The sequence below is a fragment of the Nycticebus coucang genome, chromosome 2 (genome assembly GCF_027406575.1).
Source record: "Nycticebus coucang isolate mNycCou1 chromosome 2, mNycCou1.pri, whole genome shotgun sequence".
NCBI classification, from domain to species: domain Eukaryota; kingdom Metazoa; phylum Chordata; class Mammalia; order Primates; family Lorisidae; genus Nycticebus; species Nycticebus coucang.
The window spans coordinates 97,803,220-97,820,608 of NC_069781.1; the positions used below are offsets into that span (position 1 = coordinate 97,803,220).

Here is a 17,389-nt window from a genome sequence, read left to right on the forward strand (position 1 = left end):
TTATATATGCTGCTTCAAAAATCTAATATTTGAAAACATTAAAGATGGATAAAACAGGATGTTTTAATTTCACTAACAAAAGAAAAAATATTTAACCATTACAAAATTCATAACTTATTTTACTTTTCCTATTATAAAAATAATATCTATTATCACAGAAATATGGGAAATTTTAGAAAATTTTAGAAAAGCAGAAAGACATAAAAATAATCCAAATGTTGTTAGAGACTACAACTAAATTCAACAATATTAGAGACTATTCATTTTGTAGAATATTTATCAAGTAACTATTTTGTATCAAGCCTTATTTCAGGGCTTAACACAGGTCTTAATTTAAGACATACCAGTTTAAAGAAAAGCAGAATTCTTTCCTTTGACAGCTTACATTCTCGTAGGGGTGTAAGGAAGAGTACTGTCAACACAAGTAATAAACATGATATAAATACGTTTTCTAGAACATAAAAGCGTAAAGTGCTTCAGCCAAAGAGGGGAGGTACATAATGAGAATGGGAGTATCAGGGTAGAAGAGGCGTGTGGCAAATGTAAATGCCACTGGCTAAAGAGTCTCACGGAGCAGGTACAAGCAAAGATTTTAAGAAGGTGAGGGTACTACACAGGGGAGCATCCCAGGCAGAGGGGTCTGCCAGCACACAGAACCAGAGGGGGATCCAAAGAAAAACACAGTTAGGATGGTTGTAACAGAAGAAGCAAGATGAATTACAAGAGGTAAAACCAGGCCAGGTATGCGGGGGCCTCATAAGCTGTTAAGTATTCTGGTTTTTACTTTGAATGACATTGGGAGCCATGGGAGGGATGAGTGTCATGACATGACTTAAGTTTGAAAAATAATATGCTAGTTGAGGGTTTCTTAACAACAGCATACATTTTTGAGGCAGATCATTCTTTTCTGTTTGCTTTTGTATTCTGGGTGCAAATGAGTACCGTTTTATACCCTGCAGGATGTTTAGCAGCACCACTGGCCTCTATCCACTAGATGACAGGGGTACACCAATCCCCTCCCCCCATTTATGAAAACCAAGAATATCTCCAGACATTATCAAATGTATGCTAGGAGGCAAAATCAAACCAGTTGAGAACTACTGCTACAATGCTCTTCTGAGAAAAGAGGAAGGGAGAGTAGAAGCAGAGAGTTAAGAATCTAGGGAACTTGATAAGCAATGGCTGGATTCTGAGCATACTATAGAACCCAAATAATATCTTGATAGATCTGATATAGGGTATAATGTACAGAAAGAGGTCACAGATGATGCCAAAGAGTTTCCCTGAACAACTGGAAAAACATCAGCACCAGGGATTTAACTCTGGTCGTGTTAAGCATGAGCTATCCACACACAGATGGAGATGGACACTAGGCAGCTGGATGTGAGTCTGCTCAGAAGAGAAGCAGAAGAGAAGTCTATGCAAAATATACATGTTTGGGAGTCACTGGAATATGGGTATTATTCCAAGCCATGAGACTGGAAGTGATCAATGGAAAGAAACAAAGAAGACCAAAAATTGAGCCTTGGGATACTCTAATCTTAAGAGGTTGAGGAGATCATAATGAAACGTAAAAGGGAGATACAGAAGGAAAAGTCAGTCTGTAAAAGATAAAAACCAGAAAGTAAAGAATTTAAACAAACAGGTAAGCATCTTCTTTATCTATTTTTTTATTTCAAATTAGTATGAGTATACCAATTTTTAGGTTACATGCTTCTCAGTTCCAGGGTAAAGTTCCAATTGTAAAAGAGTCCCTCGCCCAGGGAGCATGTTATACACCCTTACAATGTGAACAGTAGGTAAGATTCCGCCCCATACTCTCCCTCCTTCTGCCATACGCCCCCACCACCACCACCCCCGGCCTGGCTTCCCTCTAAACCTGAAGTGTTTTATTTTTCTTAGCAACATGAAATTGTTTATATATTGATTTCATATTAGTATTGAGTACATCGGATATTTACTTTTCCATTTGTGTGATACTTTACTAAGAAGGATGTATTCCAACTCCATCCAGATACATATAAAAGCTGTAAAGGCTCCCTCTTTCTTAAGGGCTGAATAGTATTCCATGATATACACATACCAGTTTGTTAATCCATTCATGGGTTAATGGGCACTTAGGTTGCTTCCATGACTTGGCAATTATGAACTGAGCTGCAATCAACATTCTGGTGCAAAATATCCTTGCGATTTAATGATTTTTGTTCTTCTGGGTAGATATCTAGTAATGGGGTTGAGGGATCAAATGGAAGGTCTAATTTTATTTATTTATTTTATTATTTTTTTTTTTTTTGGCCAGGGCTGGGTTTGAACTCGCCACCTCCGGCATATGGGACTGGTGCCCTACTCCTTGAGCCACAGGTGCCGCCCAAGGAAGGTCTAATTTTAGATCTTTGAGGATTCTCCATACTTCTCTCCAAAAAGGCTATATTAGTTTGCAATCCCAACAGCAGTATAGAAGTGTTCCCCTCTCTCCACACCCACCAGCATCTGGTGTGTTGAGACTTTATGATGTGGGCTAATCTTGCTGGAGTTAGATTTGATTTGATTTGCATTTCTCTGATGATTAAAGACAATGAGCATTTTTTTCGTGCGTTTGTTGGCCATTGGTCTGTCATCCTTGGAGAAGTCTCTGGCCCACTTGTAGAGGGGGTTGTTGTACTTTTCTTATTGAGTTCTCTGTAGATTCTAGTTATCAGGCCTTTTTCAGATTCAAAACATGCAAATATCTTCTCACACTCAAAAGACTGTCCGTTCACTTTGCTTGTGGTATCCTTAGCTGTGCAAAAGTGTTTTAAGTTGATCAAATCCCAGTTATTTACTTTTGGTGTAGCTTCAATTGCCTGGGGGGGAGGGGGGGAGTCTGCCTCATAAAGCTTTTTCCCAAGCCAGTATCTTCAAGTGTTTTCCCTACACTCTTTTCTAGGATTTTTATTGTTTTGTGTCTTAAATTTAAATCTTTTTTCCAGCGAGCATCAATTTTTGTCAATGGTGAGAAGTGTGGGTCCAGTTTCAGTTTTTCACATATGGATAACTAGTTCTCCCAGCACCATTTGTTAAAAAGGGATTCTTTTCTCCAGCGCATGCTTTTGTTAGGCTTATTGAAGATCAAATGACAGTATGTGGCTGGGTTCATCTCCAGATTCTCTATCCTATTCTACAGATCTACATCTCTATTTTTGTGCAGTACCATGCTGTTTTGATCACTACAGACTTGTAGTATAACCTAAAACCTGGCAATGTGATGCCTCCAGATTTGTTTTTATATCTAAGAAATGTATTTATTATATGAGGTTTTTTCTGGCTCCACATGAATTGATGTACTATTTTTTCAAGTTCTTTAAACTATTACATTGGTGCTTTGATGGGGACTGCATTATATCTATAAATTGCTGGGGTGGCATAGACATTTTAACAATGTTGTCATCCCAGCCACGAGCATGGTGTGTTCTCCCGTTTGTTGACATCTTCTGCTATTTCCTTTCTCAAAGTTTCATAACTGTCTTTATCACATCTTTCACAGATCTCTATCAGATCTTTCACATCTTTTGTTAGATATATTCCCAGGTATTTCATCTTCTTTGGCACTACTGCAAAAATATATAGTCTTTGATTGTATTTCTTAGTTTGACAATTGCTGGCATATAAAAAGGCTACTGATTTGTGGGTATTGATTTTGTACCTGAGATGTTGCTATATTCCTTGATCACTTCTAAGAGCGTTGTATTTGAGTCCCTGGGGATTTCCAGGTATAAGACCATGTCATCTGCAAAGAGGGAGAGTTTGACCTCTTCTGTCCCCATTTGAACTCCTTTGATATCCTTCTCTTGCCTGATTGCAATGGCTAGGACTTCCAACACTATGTTAAATAGCAGTGGAGACAGTGGGCATCCTTGTCTCGTTCCAGATTTGAGTGGAAACGCTTTCAGTTTTATTCCATTCAGTATGATATTGGCTGTGGGTTGATATAGATGGCCTCTATCAATTTGAGGAATGTTCCATCTATGACTATTTTTAAGTGTTTTTATCATGACATGAAAGAATGCTGAATATTATCAAAAGCCTTTTCTGCAGCAATTGAAAGAATCATATGGTCTTTGTTTTGGTTCTATTTATGTGGTGTATTATAGTTATGGGTTTACATATGTTTAACCAACCTTCTGTCTCTGGAATAAAACCCACTTGATCATGGTGTATAACCCTTTTAATGTATCATTGAATTCTGTTTGCTACTATCTTGTTGAATATTTTTGCATGGGTATTCATTAATGATATTGGTCTATAGTTTTCTTTTTCTTGTTGTTGTTGGGTCCTTTCCTGGTTTGGGAATCAGAGTGAGATTTGCTTCATAGAATATGTTGGAGAGGATTCTTTCCTTCTCTATATTTTGGAATAGTTTATGCCTTATAGAAACTATTCTGGCTTGATAGAATTCTGGTTGAAGCCATATGCTCCAGGGGTTTTCTTTTAGGGGAGATTTTGTATAATTGATGCTATTTCAGTTCTTGATATTGGTACATTCAAGATTTCTAAGACTTTCTGGCTGAGTTTGGGAAAGTATTGTGCTTCCAGATACTGGTGCATCTCCTCTACATTTTCTTATTTCCGGGAATAAAGTTTTTGCAGTAATTTTTGAGAATCATTTGTATTTCTATGTCATCTGTTGTTATTTACTCTTTATCATTTCTGATTGTAGTTATTAAAGATTTTATTTTTCTGCTTCTGGTTAGTTAGTGAAGGGTTTATCAAGATAAATTGTATACCTGAGCTATTTCCAAAATAACAATGAAAATCCTGTTATAAAATGTTTTTGCTTTGTTTACGATGATTTCATAAGCACTGAAATGGAATTTATAGGGTCAAATATTATAATCAATTTTCATGTTCAATACAAACTGCCCAGATATTCTCCAAAAATATATTAATGTACATACCCAGTAACTGTATGTGAGAGTATCTTCCTCGCCAACATTAGGTATTACATGTTTTTTTAAAAAATTTCTACTGTGGCAAATAAGGAATATTATCTTACTGCTATTTTAATTTGCATTTCTTTTTTTTTACATATACATGTATTTATTAGGTTTCCATTTTTTTGCCTTCACAAAAATTAAAAAGGTTTAAAATTTAATAACAACAATATTTAAGGTAAGAATTAGAAGCAAAAACCTTGTAAAGAATGAACAAACATAAATACAGGCAGAAAAAGAATCAGACAATTGCTACATCGAAATATTAAGCAATAATAATAATAATGATGATGCAAAGAAAGTAACATTTATGTTTTCAAATAAGAGTATGATTATTATAGAATGCTTTGACTCTGAGATTCAGTATGGAGTCATCAGTTAACTTCTTATTATTTTGGGGGGGTCTCAAAAAGTAGACAATATTTATAAATAAAAGTAAAAGATAATTTCGAAAAACAGATCATGCCAAATCTTATAGACAATAGAAAAAGAAGAAATACTTCAAAATCATTGTACTTGATCTGGGTACACATGATATTAAAATTGGAGAAAATATATTATTATAAAGGGGAAATTACAAACATATGTCACTTATATAAATGAGGATGCACTATCCTAGACAACATATTAACAAGTTGAATTAAAAAATTAATGTTTAAGTAATGTACTTTGGTCAAAATGCAATAATTTGCATTTCTTTGACTATTAGAAACCAATTTTCTCTGTTTGTTAACCAGTTGCAATTCTGCATCTGTAACTTGTTTGTTCTTAGGATACAGGGTTTTCCCTGTTTTGCTGCATTCGTTTTTCACACAAAAATATGCATACACACATATACGAGGGTTGTCTAGAAAGTATCCAGCTACATAATATGCAAGTAGAGGCACAGATGGCTGGATACTTTCTGGATCACCCTCATATACTACACCCCTAGCTAATCTATTTTTGCAAACATCTTTCTGCATCTGTGACTCATCTTTTAAACTGGGTCTTCTTTGCACATATTATATAGTCAAAATTAAGAATCTTTTCCTTTGTAATTCATTCCTTGAATGCCCATTGTATAAAAACCAAAGATTCAAAGATGAATCACATCAGACTGTGGAGGCACTAAGGATGAAATTGGTGGTTCTACAATAAAAGGATTGATGGGGTAGTAAATTTGCACACATACACAAAAAAACACTTTTTGTAGGAAATACAGTGGACTAGTTATCCACCTTCCATACTCATCTAAACTATCTTACTATCTTATGTAAAATCTGTAAATATGTCAATAAGGGAGAAGAAAGCGAAAATAAAGATCAAAAGATTAAATGAAGATGGCATCCTTAAGTGGTGATGCTGGCTTTCACTTTGAAAATATCTGCTAAGCCAGGTGACCTTGGGTATAGGTTTTCCCATCTCAAAGAGTATGCAGAACACGAGACAAACCCAGGATGGGCATAAGATGGTGAGTCTAACAGAAGATTCTCCCCCAGTAAAGATAGAACCTTACTTAGAGAACTAAACCTTCAATATACAAGTCCTAGAAATACCTCTACCACCTTCTCCCTTCCCAAAAAAGCAAGAAAAGCCAACTGTCTTAAACTTCAGTACCAAGATGGTAACAAACAGCACTACTCATAAATTTGTACCCAAAGCCTGTCATTGTATCACATAACTTTGCAGCCTAAATTCACATTATTACATGGGTGTTCTAAAGCTTTCAAGGACAGTTTCTAGAAAACTAAAACAGTACCTGTCAAAAGCAATAACAACAACTTCTCAAATCTCTACAGAATTTCCACAAAAATTTTTTTTAAAAAGTAGCTCACAGTTTTAAAAAAACAGACAAAAGAAAAAAACCACAAACATAGAATTAAATTAGAAGAACTAAAAGAAACAACAGATGCAAAAAAAGACCTAAAAAAACTTCAGACTAAGAAATAATGTATTTAACATGTTTTTTAAAAAATTAAATATAAAAAACAAGAAAAGACTGATTAAACAAATTTTTAAGCATTCTAAAAATCAAAAATACAACAAAATTAAATGCTTTTAGTAGATATGTCTAATGACAAATTAGAGCCAAACAGAGAATTAGAGAACTGGAGATTAGTTCTAATGAAACTACCTCAATGCAGCACCGAGAGACAAAGAAAAGGAAAACAAGAAAAAAGATATTAAAAGACACGGAAGAGAGTAAAAATGTCTACATTCGATTAAACTTATAAAAAGAGAAAAGAGAGGGAAGTAACAGAGGTAGTAGCTGAAGAAGAGAATGAAGAGTTTTTCAAAGGGCCAGGCAAGGTGACTCACACCTGGCACTCTGGGAGGCCGAGGCAGATAGATCAACTGAGCTCAGGGTTTGGAGATCAGCCTAAGCTAGGACGAGACACTGACTCTTTAAAAAGGAAAAAAAAAAAAAAAAGGATAGTGGGACAGTGTGGCAGTCACCTGTATCCCAGCTACATGAGAGGCTGAGGCAAGAGAATTGCTTGCACCCAAGAGTCTGAGGTTGCTGTGAGCTATGATGCCATAGGACATTACCAGGGGCAACAAGGTGAGACTCTGTCTCAATCTATGAGAAAACAACTCACAGAATTTAAACATAATGAATCCCAAACAGGATTTTAAAAAGGAAAACCCATTTTTAAGTCAACATTACTAGGAAACTACAGAGCATCAACACCAAAAAAAATTACCTTAAAAGCCACCAGAAAAAAGTTTCTTATCAAGTAAAAGCATACACTTAGCATACATATTACCAAACAATGTCACTCTAGGTATTTACCCAAAAGAAATGAGCAAATATTTTCATAAAAAAAATTGGCACACAAGTGTTAGTGTCAACTTTATTCACAACAGAATCCAAAAGTCTAAAACTGCAGACATTCTAGTATCAACAATTGAAAAATACTGTGTATATTCACACAATGAAATACATATGTACGATACAGAAAGAACTCTTGTAATATGCAATAACATGGATAAATTTCAAAAATATATGCTCAGCAAAAGAAGCGTTACACAAAAGGGTGAATACTATATAATTGTATTTATAAGAAGCGCTGGAAGAGATGAAATTCACCATAGTGACAGACAGCAGATCAGCAGTTACGTCGGCAGGAGATGAGCAAGAGGTGAGGAGACCACAAAGGGGCCCTTAGGAGACGTTCTGGGAGGCAGTCACACAGTTGTATAAATTTACCAAAACTCGTTGAACGTAAGTGTAATCACAAGTACTGCATATAAATTATACCTCAATAAAATTAACTTTTAAAAAGTAGCCAGAGAGCAAAAAGAAAAATTTTAAGAATGATTACAAAATAAAGAGACTTTCAGACAGAGAGAATGTGTGTGTGAGGAGATACATCACTAAATATAACATATTTCAGGCAAAAGGAAAATAATCTCAGACAGAAGTTGTGAAAAACACAAAGTAATAGAAAATTTTAAAGTAGTAAAAATGTGAGTAAGTCTACACTGAATACAAAAAACAAAGCAGTAACATCATATGGGTTTTTGAAAGCTAGAATTAAGATATAAAACAAGTATACACACATGAAAAGAAGAAAAGCCAAAAATTACTGGATACTTAAGAAAATAATGCAAAAAAGAAAAAAGAAAGAAAGGAAGGAAAAGGAAAAAGAAAAGAAAAAAAGAATGAAAGCACAAAGTATCTCAAGAATGGAAGAAAAAGTATCCAATGTACTCAGCCCTACTATGAAACTAATTTATACCTTTCATATGAAAGCTATAACTCAGTTATAACCTAAGAATATGGAGAAGAGGGAGGGGAGGGAGGAGGGAGGGTGAGTGGAGAGAGGGTAATTGGTGGGACCACATCTGGTGCATATTACAAGGGTACATGTGAAATTTACTAAATGTCTTAACACAATAAAAAATGCCATGAAGGCTATGTTAACCAGTTTGATGAAAATATTTCAAATTGTATATAAAACCAGCACATTGTACCCTATGATTGCATTAATGTACACAGCTATGATTTAATAATAATAATAAAAAGAATGAAAGCAATAAAAATCAAGTCATGGCACTTTTAACAATATAATTTAGAAAAATGAGGATTAACTTCAAAAACACACTGAAAGTGATTTCAGGAGTTAGTAGGTGGAAATGGGACTACTTGTGTAAATCTATTTGACTATTTAAACATTTTCCATGGGCCAGGTGCAGGGGCTCACACCTGCAAATCTTCCAGTCTGGGAGGTGGAGACAGAGGGATTATTTGAGCTCATGAGTTCAAGACCAGCCTGAGCAAGAGCAAGACCCTGTCTCTAAAATATAGCCAGCTACTCGGAAGGCTGAGGCAAAATAATCAATTCCCTCCCCAAATCCCTTCCACAAAAAATAGTCCCAGCTAGTCAGGAGGCTAGGGCAAGTGATTCGCTCAAGCCAAGGAGTTTGAGATTGCTATGAGTTATGATGCCACAGCACTCTACCTAAGGCGACAACGTGAAATTCTGTCTCAAAAGAAATAAAAAATTAAAAAATTAAAATAAAATTTTTCCATGAATAACTTTGATAAAAATTTAAAATCAAAATAAAAGAGGAAATAAATAATATAACCACAGTCCATATGATAAATATCATTATGCTACCACAAATATACAAGAAGAAGTTCATAAGGTGCCATATAGGAAACCATCAATTCTGTGTGATGAACTATGATTAGGAAACAGGGAATCTAAACACAGACATGCAAGAACAACTTACCACAATCTAAGACAAAGAAGGAGAATCAAAATCCTGGCCTTGACAACCATTATCAAATTACTTTTCTCTATTCCCACATCAAAATTACAATTTATAATCACATTACAGTTGTCCCCCTTATCCAAGATTTTTATTTCCATGGTTTCAGTTACTGGAGGTTAACAATAGTCCAAAATATTAAATGAGAAAGTCCAGAGAAAGTTTTAAACTGTGCACCATTCTGAGTAGTATAATGAAACCTCAAATCATAACATGCCCATCTTTCCCAGAACATGAATCATTCCTTTGTCCAATGTATCTACACTGTCCACGCTACTTACCCCACTCGTCACTTAGTAGCCATCTCAATTATCAAATTAAAAACAAAATATATATGTCTCTGTTTCAGGCATCCACTGGGGGTCTTGGAATGTATCTCTTGTGATTTTTCACAAAATAATCAATTCTCTCCTCAAATCCTTTTCACAGTATTTTTCTGACATGTTAGCAGTGTGTGTTGTCTCTGGGGGGTTATTTTCAGATGGTTGTCAGTGGGCACTAATATGTTTACAAGAGCATCTGTGTAACTGCTGTAGGTTGAATCGAAGAACATCTACTTTTTCCCAGATGCCTTTTTCTCCCTTCTTTTTCTTTCTCTTTTCTTCTTTTTCTTTTTAACCAATATTTTCTTCTTCATTCCCACCCTGCTTCTACTTCCCTGGACTTCAAAGTACCTTCCAAAGTACCCCAAATCTAGAAAGAATACCAAGACACCAGGGTGGAGGCAGGGAGGGTTGGGAAAGTGAGGCTGCTACACCTGCTGCTGCATCCAACACGCATAATTTCCAGAGACAAACCTACATAACTGAGTAATTAGTTAGAACTGTGAAATCTAAGTATTAGCTGGCAAAAAATTTCTCTTCTTTATTTCTCACCTATTACTCCATATTAAAGTCTTTTTGTTTCAGAGAATTAAGTACATGGAATTTGGGAAGAAAAGGGGTTTGCAGCAAGGACTAAGCAAATCTTAGAGATTACCTAGTTCAAACTCTTTATTTTACACTTTTCAAAGTCTTACCCAAGGAGCCACCAAAAGTCAACAAAAGAATAAGAAACTAGTTCTACTAATAGACAACAATTCGGTCAACTTTACTGTGTAATTAATCCAGGCTAATTACATTCTAGTAAATAAATGAGAGTAAGAAATGTTAATAAGTCATTCTTCTTATAAATCAATTTAGATTTAGAGACTTTAAACTATGCTCCTTCTTCTTTCTCCCTCCTCCTCCCACCACACTTCACATAGCGAAATGAGGGGAAAGCATATATGTGTGTGTATTACTATTTTTTTTTTTTTTTTTTTTTTTGGCTACAGGGTCTCTCTGCCATCTGGACTAGAGTGCAATGGAATGGCATCATCACAGCTCACAGCAACCTCAAACTCCTGGGCTGAACCAATCCTCCTGTCTCAGCCTCCCAAGTAACTGGGACTAAAGGTGTAAGCACTCCGCCTGGCTAATTTTTCCTCTTTTTAGTAGAGACGAGGTCTCATTCTTGGGACTACATTTTTAATTCAGCACTCTTGCAGCTCTCACCTCCCTGAAGTTGAATGCAACAGATACAAGAAAGACTGTGACAAGATTCCAAATGCCATTTTAAAGAATATAAGAAAAAGAGAAAAAACTCTGTTAATCAAAAGTGATGGAAAGGTGTAACAAAAAAAGTAAAGTTAAGTTAGTCATCTCCCTTATTTTACTGAGGTCATAAGCAACTGCAGCTCAGAATATTGGCATAATTATCCAACGTCACTCACAGAAAGCAATACTAGCTTCATTTCAGAGAAAAGAAAAGCAAATTAAAAGGGATTATAAACCTAAGGGAGGAAGAAAAAGAACTTTTTTATTAAAATCACTTAAGATGATGAATTTTCTATATTTATACCTGAAAATCATCAACAAGCTCAGGGAAAAGGTGTTCATACATTTTTAGTTCTTCTATTGATCGTCCTGGTTCTTGCTGGGGTTTCAGTTTGTTAATATCTGTTTCAATATCATCATTCTGAAATTTTAAAAATAGCATGTTAACACTTAAAACAAAACAAAAAATTATAGAACATATTTTAGACTTAAAATGTTCCAAGTTATTAATTATATGTAATTGGAGATGGGCTCCTCATGATAGAAAACTCCGTGTCAAGATCAGGACTAAGTATGTTCTCCTGATTCTCCCAAGGTTGCCATCATTTTGCTCATATTAAAGGACGGTAAAACTTAAGAAAACCAAATTGAAAAACCTATATAAATGTATGATAATGGTGATCATCAAAAGAGCTAACATTTATCGAGCACTGAAAATATATGAAGCACTATGCTAAGCATTTAATATATATTATCTAAGGTACTTTGCATAAGAACACTACATACTTTGAAATACATAGTATCATTACTCCCATTTAAATAAAGAGGAAAATGAGATACAGAGAAGTTAAACAGCTTACTCAAAATTATACATCTTGCAAATAGAGAAGCCAGGATGCAAAAGTCGTCAGAGTGATCCCAGGGCATCCGCTGTTAGCCAGTATCATGCACTGCCTCCCTACAGATTAATGATTATCACATACTCTTATATTACATAGTAAATGAAGTTCCTTTGTAAAGCTCAGTGCCACGATTAACTCTGGGTTGCTTTTTTGTTCGTTGTTTGTTTGTTTGTTTGTTTGTTTGGAGGGGGTGGAGAGGAAGGAAGGAGTTAAACAATAGCCAGAAATGATTTCCACACCCCTTTGGGAAAGAAGAGGGTGCATTTAAAGGAAAAGTATGTCCTTAGAGAAACAAGACATGTGTCTGGGATCAATATGGTCTACATGCTCTTTATGGAAGAGCTAACAGTGCACCCCAGGACAGGAGGGCTAGTGTCAGTTTACCCACTAAGGAAGCTATTTTCTAGGATCCTCAATAGTCCTGTCCTTACACAAATACAAATTCATCATTATCTTCATTGGTAGGTAAAGATACATTAAGACCACTTAATTAATTTTCAACTAGTAATTATTCTTTGTATTTATTTTACTGTCAGAGTAAACTATTTTTTCCCCATTTTTTAAAAGTAAACTATTTTTTAGCCTTACAAATTTATTCTATTCTATTTCAGTCCTTAAAATGATTTATATATACATACCTGACTACATTTATACATATTAACTACTAGTTTAAAAGTAAAAACATACTGCGTATTTATTACTTCATACTAAGAATGCAACTATTATTTATTAACCAATAAAAAAAGATTGTCCTCATTTCCATAAGAGACTGATTTTATCTAAATAGTATCATGTCAATTACCATATAATAATTTCATAATTATTACTATATGAATATGTAATTTCATCTTAAGGCATATATGAGCCAATAATGTAATAATTTTCTTAATTAACATCAAATAATAAAGCCTCCAAAATGAAATACAGTAGAAGCTCTGGAAGTTGACCCCTAAGGAACTGTAATAATATATAGAGGTGATCAACAGATGTAGGTGATCAACATAAGGAAGTAGGCCTCCTGTACAAACAGGTACATGTGGCACATATTTGGTCTATGAAAGGAAGTGGTCAACTATAAGGGTTCTACTGTACTTTACAAAGATATTCTTTTCACTATACATATTAGTTCAATATTTGTAAAATATAGCCTTACATAGTAGCTTATTGAAAAAAAGACCTGTGAAAACAGGAATAATGACGGAAGAAAGCTTTAACATCGACAGCTCAATAGCAGGGAATCTGTGTGCTTTGGTTTGAGAAAAAGATAAATGAAAAGCTACTGACAAGCTCATCAGGGGAAAAAAAAAAAAAAACCTACTACCACTCCTTAAAGTTCTTCTAAAAGTCCCCAGAAGTTAAGGAATGAACAAAGAACGCAGTGAAGCTTATGGGGGAGCTGAACCTTCCAAAAGCTCTAGGTTTCTCTATGTTTCCAGATTCTGGAAAATCTGGGGCAAAAAAAAAAAAAAATCACTATGGACTATAGTGAGGAACAAACAGTCTACACGACTACAACCACAACTAATATTATACCGGCTACAGTGTAGCAGGGCACCTGAAGCAGCACAGCAGTAATAGGATTTAGATTTAAAAAAAAAAAAAATTAAGGAAAATCAGTATGCAACAACCAATGAGGTAAAAGACGTCAATGGTTAAAAAAAATAATGATAATACAACTCAGCAGTCTCAAAAAGCTAGTAATTCCATAGCTCTTGAAGAAAATATTTTAGTATAATATAGTAAAAAAGAGAGCGGACATTCCATTCCACCTCTTTCTGAATCCTAGTGCCACCTCTTCTAAGTTAGACAGAACGTCCCAGTTACTCTACTTTCTATGTACTTCTACTACTTACAACTCAAGATTATTGAGGATTTACGGTTACTATGTATACACATAAAGAGCTTGGATACATAGATAAGTGTACAATAAATACAATGTATTTTTTATTATTTTAATTGCTGTATAAGGCAGGAAAAATGTGAGCAACCATTGAAATCCCAATGAATAATGCAAACCAACAACTACATTTTTCAAAAATGTCAATGTAAGAAAAAGAAATTTTGGAAATGTTCCAGATTAAAGAAGACTAAAGAGACAAGATAATTAAATGCAATACCTGATGGCAGGTCACAGATATAACATAGCCCAGATTGGCTAAATTGAAAATTTTGCCACAGTTTGCATTGGTGATCACATTTGGTAGTTATAAAAATGTTTCATATAAATGCTACTAAGAAAGTAATCTTCCAGTATCTTAAATCCCATCCCCAAAGAGAGCAAAATCCTTTTAATGTAGCATTGCAAGACAAAAAAGACCCAAATAGGCAAGAGTCAAATTAATGTTCTTTCCCAAAAGAAAAAAAAACAGCAATAAGCTAAACAGTTGACAAATTAAAATCATTTTTCTATAGGTGCCAGAGTGGCCCTCTCCACCACTACACATAAAGCAAAATATAGAATTTCTAGGCTCCCAGAATTGTAATGAAAATCTGAAAAGCCACCTGCCTCTTTTACCGAACATCTCATGTAAAATGATAATTTATATTTTCTCAAATAAACATTTTCTCCAATTACGTGTCTAATTAACTAAAAAACTTATGTTCATTAAATGCATCAGTTATATACTAATTCCTACATTTTTTATCCCCCCAAAATTGTGACAACAGGTAATGCATTTTGGAATATGTTGCCACAAATACAGTCTCAGACCACTTTGCTTAGATTCCTTAGGTTCCCTTAGATTTCAAATGTAAGTCCGAAAGGCTAGGTAAAATCTTTCTGGTCAGAGAGAGTAAAAATAAATTACTTTAAGGCCCTTTTTTAGACCAGTAGATTTAAAGCAACATTTATGTGCCCTTTTAATTACAAAGTTGTCCATGGTAAAAAAAAAAAAAAAAAAAAAAGTGGACAAATTAATTTACGATTATATATATTTACTTATCCAATCATTACTTTACAACTGTAAATTCACAAAGTTGACTAATGACAGAAATTTATACTAACCTTAAAATTTTGCTCTAAGTCATCTTCATTCTCGGTTTCATTCTCAGCTTCTACATCAATATCATCGTTGTCATCACTCTCATCTACTACGTCATCCACTATGACACAAAATGTGCTATAAGTAGGTCAGAGGTAAGCACTCTACAACATGCACATCCAAAGGCAGAATGTTATATATATAGTATACATAAAATATATAGTATACATAAAGAATTTCAATTACCAAAGAAAAAGAAAACAAGATTTCTCATTAAAAATGTCTCTGAGGCTAGTTGTTGAAAAACCTATGCGATAATATATGAAAGTGCTTTAAAATTTGGAAAGCACCATAGAAACAAATGAGATTTTTACTAATAGTCTTGCTTTTAAAAAATAAATAATGCCTTATGTTGCAACAGATTTAATGAAACAGTCTGTTTGCTACTTAAGGTAAATTTCAATCATTCGCATCATCCCTGTATAATTCAATTCCCATTTATTTGTTTCAGTAATTACCTGCCATATACTATGCTGTGTGCTGGGAATTTTTTTTTTTAAGATGTGTAAATACAGTCCCTGCCCTCAGAGAGTTCACAGAGTACAGAACAGAAAGGAGTAAATAAGCAATTTTAATCCAGAAGATAAACACTAATGAAAGCATAAACTTGGAAGTGCTAAGGGAAGGCCAAGTACGCCATAGCTAACTGCAAGCTGCTCGGGGCAACGGGGTTGATACTTGATCACTTCACAGAACAGGTAATATTCAGCAGTATCTTGAAGAAACTGTAACAGATGTCTATGTAAATATAAGGGTAGATGAGTGCAACTTTTAAGAAGAGTAAATAACAATTCTAAAATAAGAAATTTAGAAGATACCTTTGGAAAAATAACGAAAAGTTATGTATGACTAGGATGCACAGTACGCTTAGGGAAGTACTGAAGGCAAAATAAGATGAGAAAATAAAGGATATGATTCAGTAAGCCTAATATTTCAGACCTTTAACCTACAGAAGATAAGCACTGAGAGTTTTCAAGAAGGAATGGCTTGATTCAACTGGCATTTTCAAAAGATCACTCTGGCAGTTATGAGAGAGGAAGAGTATAGGTAGATGGAGACCATTAATGTGAAAAAAAAAAAAAAACAATAACTTCCCAGACCAATACAGTAATAATAGGAGAGGAAAAATATGCAACAAAGAAAAATTCAGAGAGTAGAATGTAAAAGGAGAAGAGACCGTGGATGTGGTGAAGACAAGGGAAGACAAGGAGAAGAGTACTTGGAGGCTTTTGATTGAAGTAACAAATGCTTTTCAGCAAAATGTAAAAACAATTTTAAAAGTGTTTTTCCAAACTCTTTTAACTTCCATTCCAACATGACTTACAGAATAGATTATTAACTGATACCACCCCAGTATCTGTTCTTCTCTCCTTCTTCTTAGTAATTGAACCCTTGAGTTCTAGCTACAGGGTTATCAGCCTCCCTTGCTGCAGAGATAGCCACATATATGACCAATTTTTGGCCAAAGGCATATGAAGCAAAGTGAGGAATAGAAGTCCCCAGTCATGACCTTTAAAAACAAAGCTGACCTCTTCTCCATTTTCTTTCATTCCCTTTTTCCAGATGTACACAAGAAACCATCAGAGGAGAGATTAAGAACAAAATAAAAGAGAACCTGTTTCCTTTGATGACCTAATGGAACAGAGGTCTACAGTCCAGGACCACCTGTCTTCTAGAAAGATAAGTGAGGGGGGAAAACTGTCTTTAGGCAGTATAGCAAAGGAGCTCTGGAGAAAGAGTACCTGAATTCAAATCCTGGCTCCCACGCTAACTAGCTATTTGACCTTGACCAAGCTTTGTGTTTTAGTTTTTTTCATCTATAAAATGGAGATACTTCTACAGTGTTCTTGTGAGCATGAAAGGAGTTAATACATGTAACATATATCATGTATACATTGCCAGACAACGACTACGTATTATAAAAATGTTTATTATTACTGCTGTTTGACTGTGCTTCTGGGTCTCCTTATAACAGCAGTTTAGTCTATCCTAACTAATACAGATACTAAACTGCCTCAAATTCGTCTTGGACATCGACAGCAAAAAATAAGTATTTATACTACATAAGATAACTTAGTCTATCTATGCTTACCTATGCCCTAACAGCAATTCATCATGGATAAATGGGGGGGAAACTG

At 34.7% G+C, this 17,389-nt stretch overlaps 1 protein-coding gene across 6 annotated transcripts in view; it reads right to left on the reverse strand.

Annotated features, from left to right (window-relative positions):
• AGTPBP1 (ATP/GTP binding carboxypeptidase 1) overlaps positions 1 to 17,389 on the reverse strand; it is a 208,423-nt gene that overhangs the window by 98,338 nt on the left and 92,696 nt on the right. For all 6 annotated transcript variants that reach the window (XM_053576852.1, XM_053576834.1, XM_053576841.1 and 3 more), the window contains exons 12-13: positions 15,215 to 15,312; positions 11,613 to 11,729 (exon numbers count right to left, since the gene is read on the reverse strand). In XM_053576852.1, the coding sequence (XP_053432827.1) occupies positions 11,613 to 11,729; positions 15,215 to 15,312 (215 nt within the window). The remainder of the gene's footprint in view (positions 1 to 11,612; positions 11,730 to 15,214; positions 15,313 to 17,389) is intronic.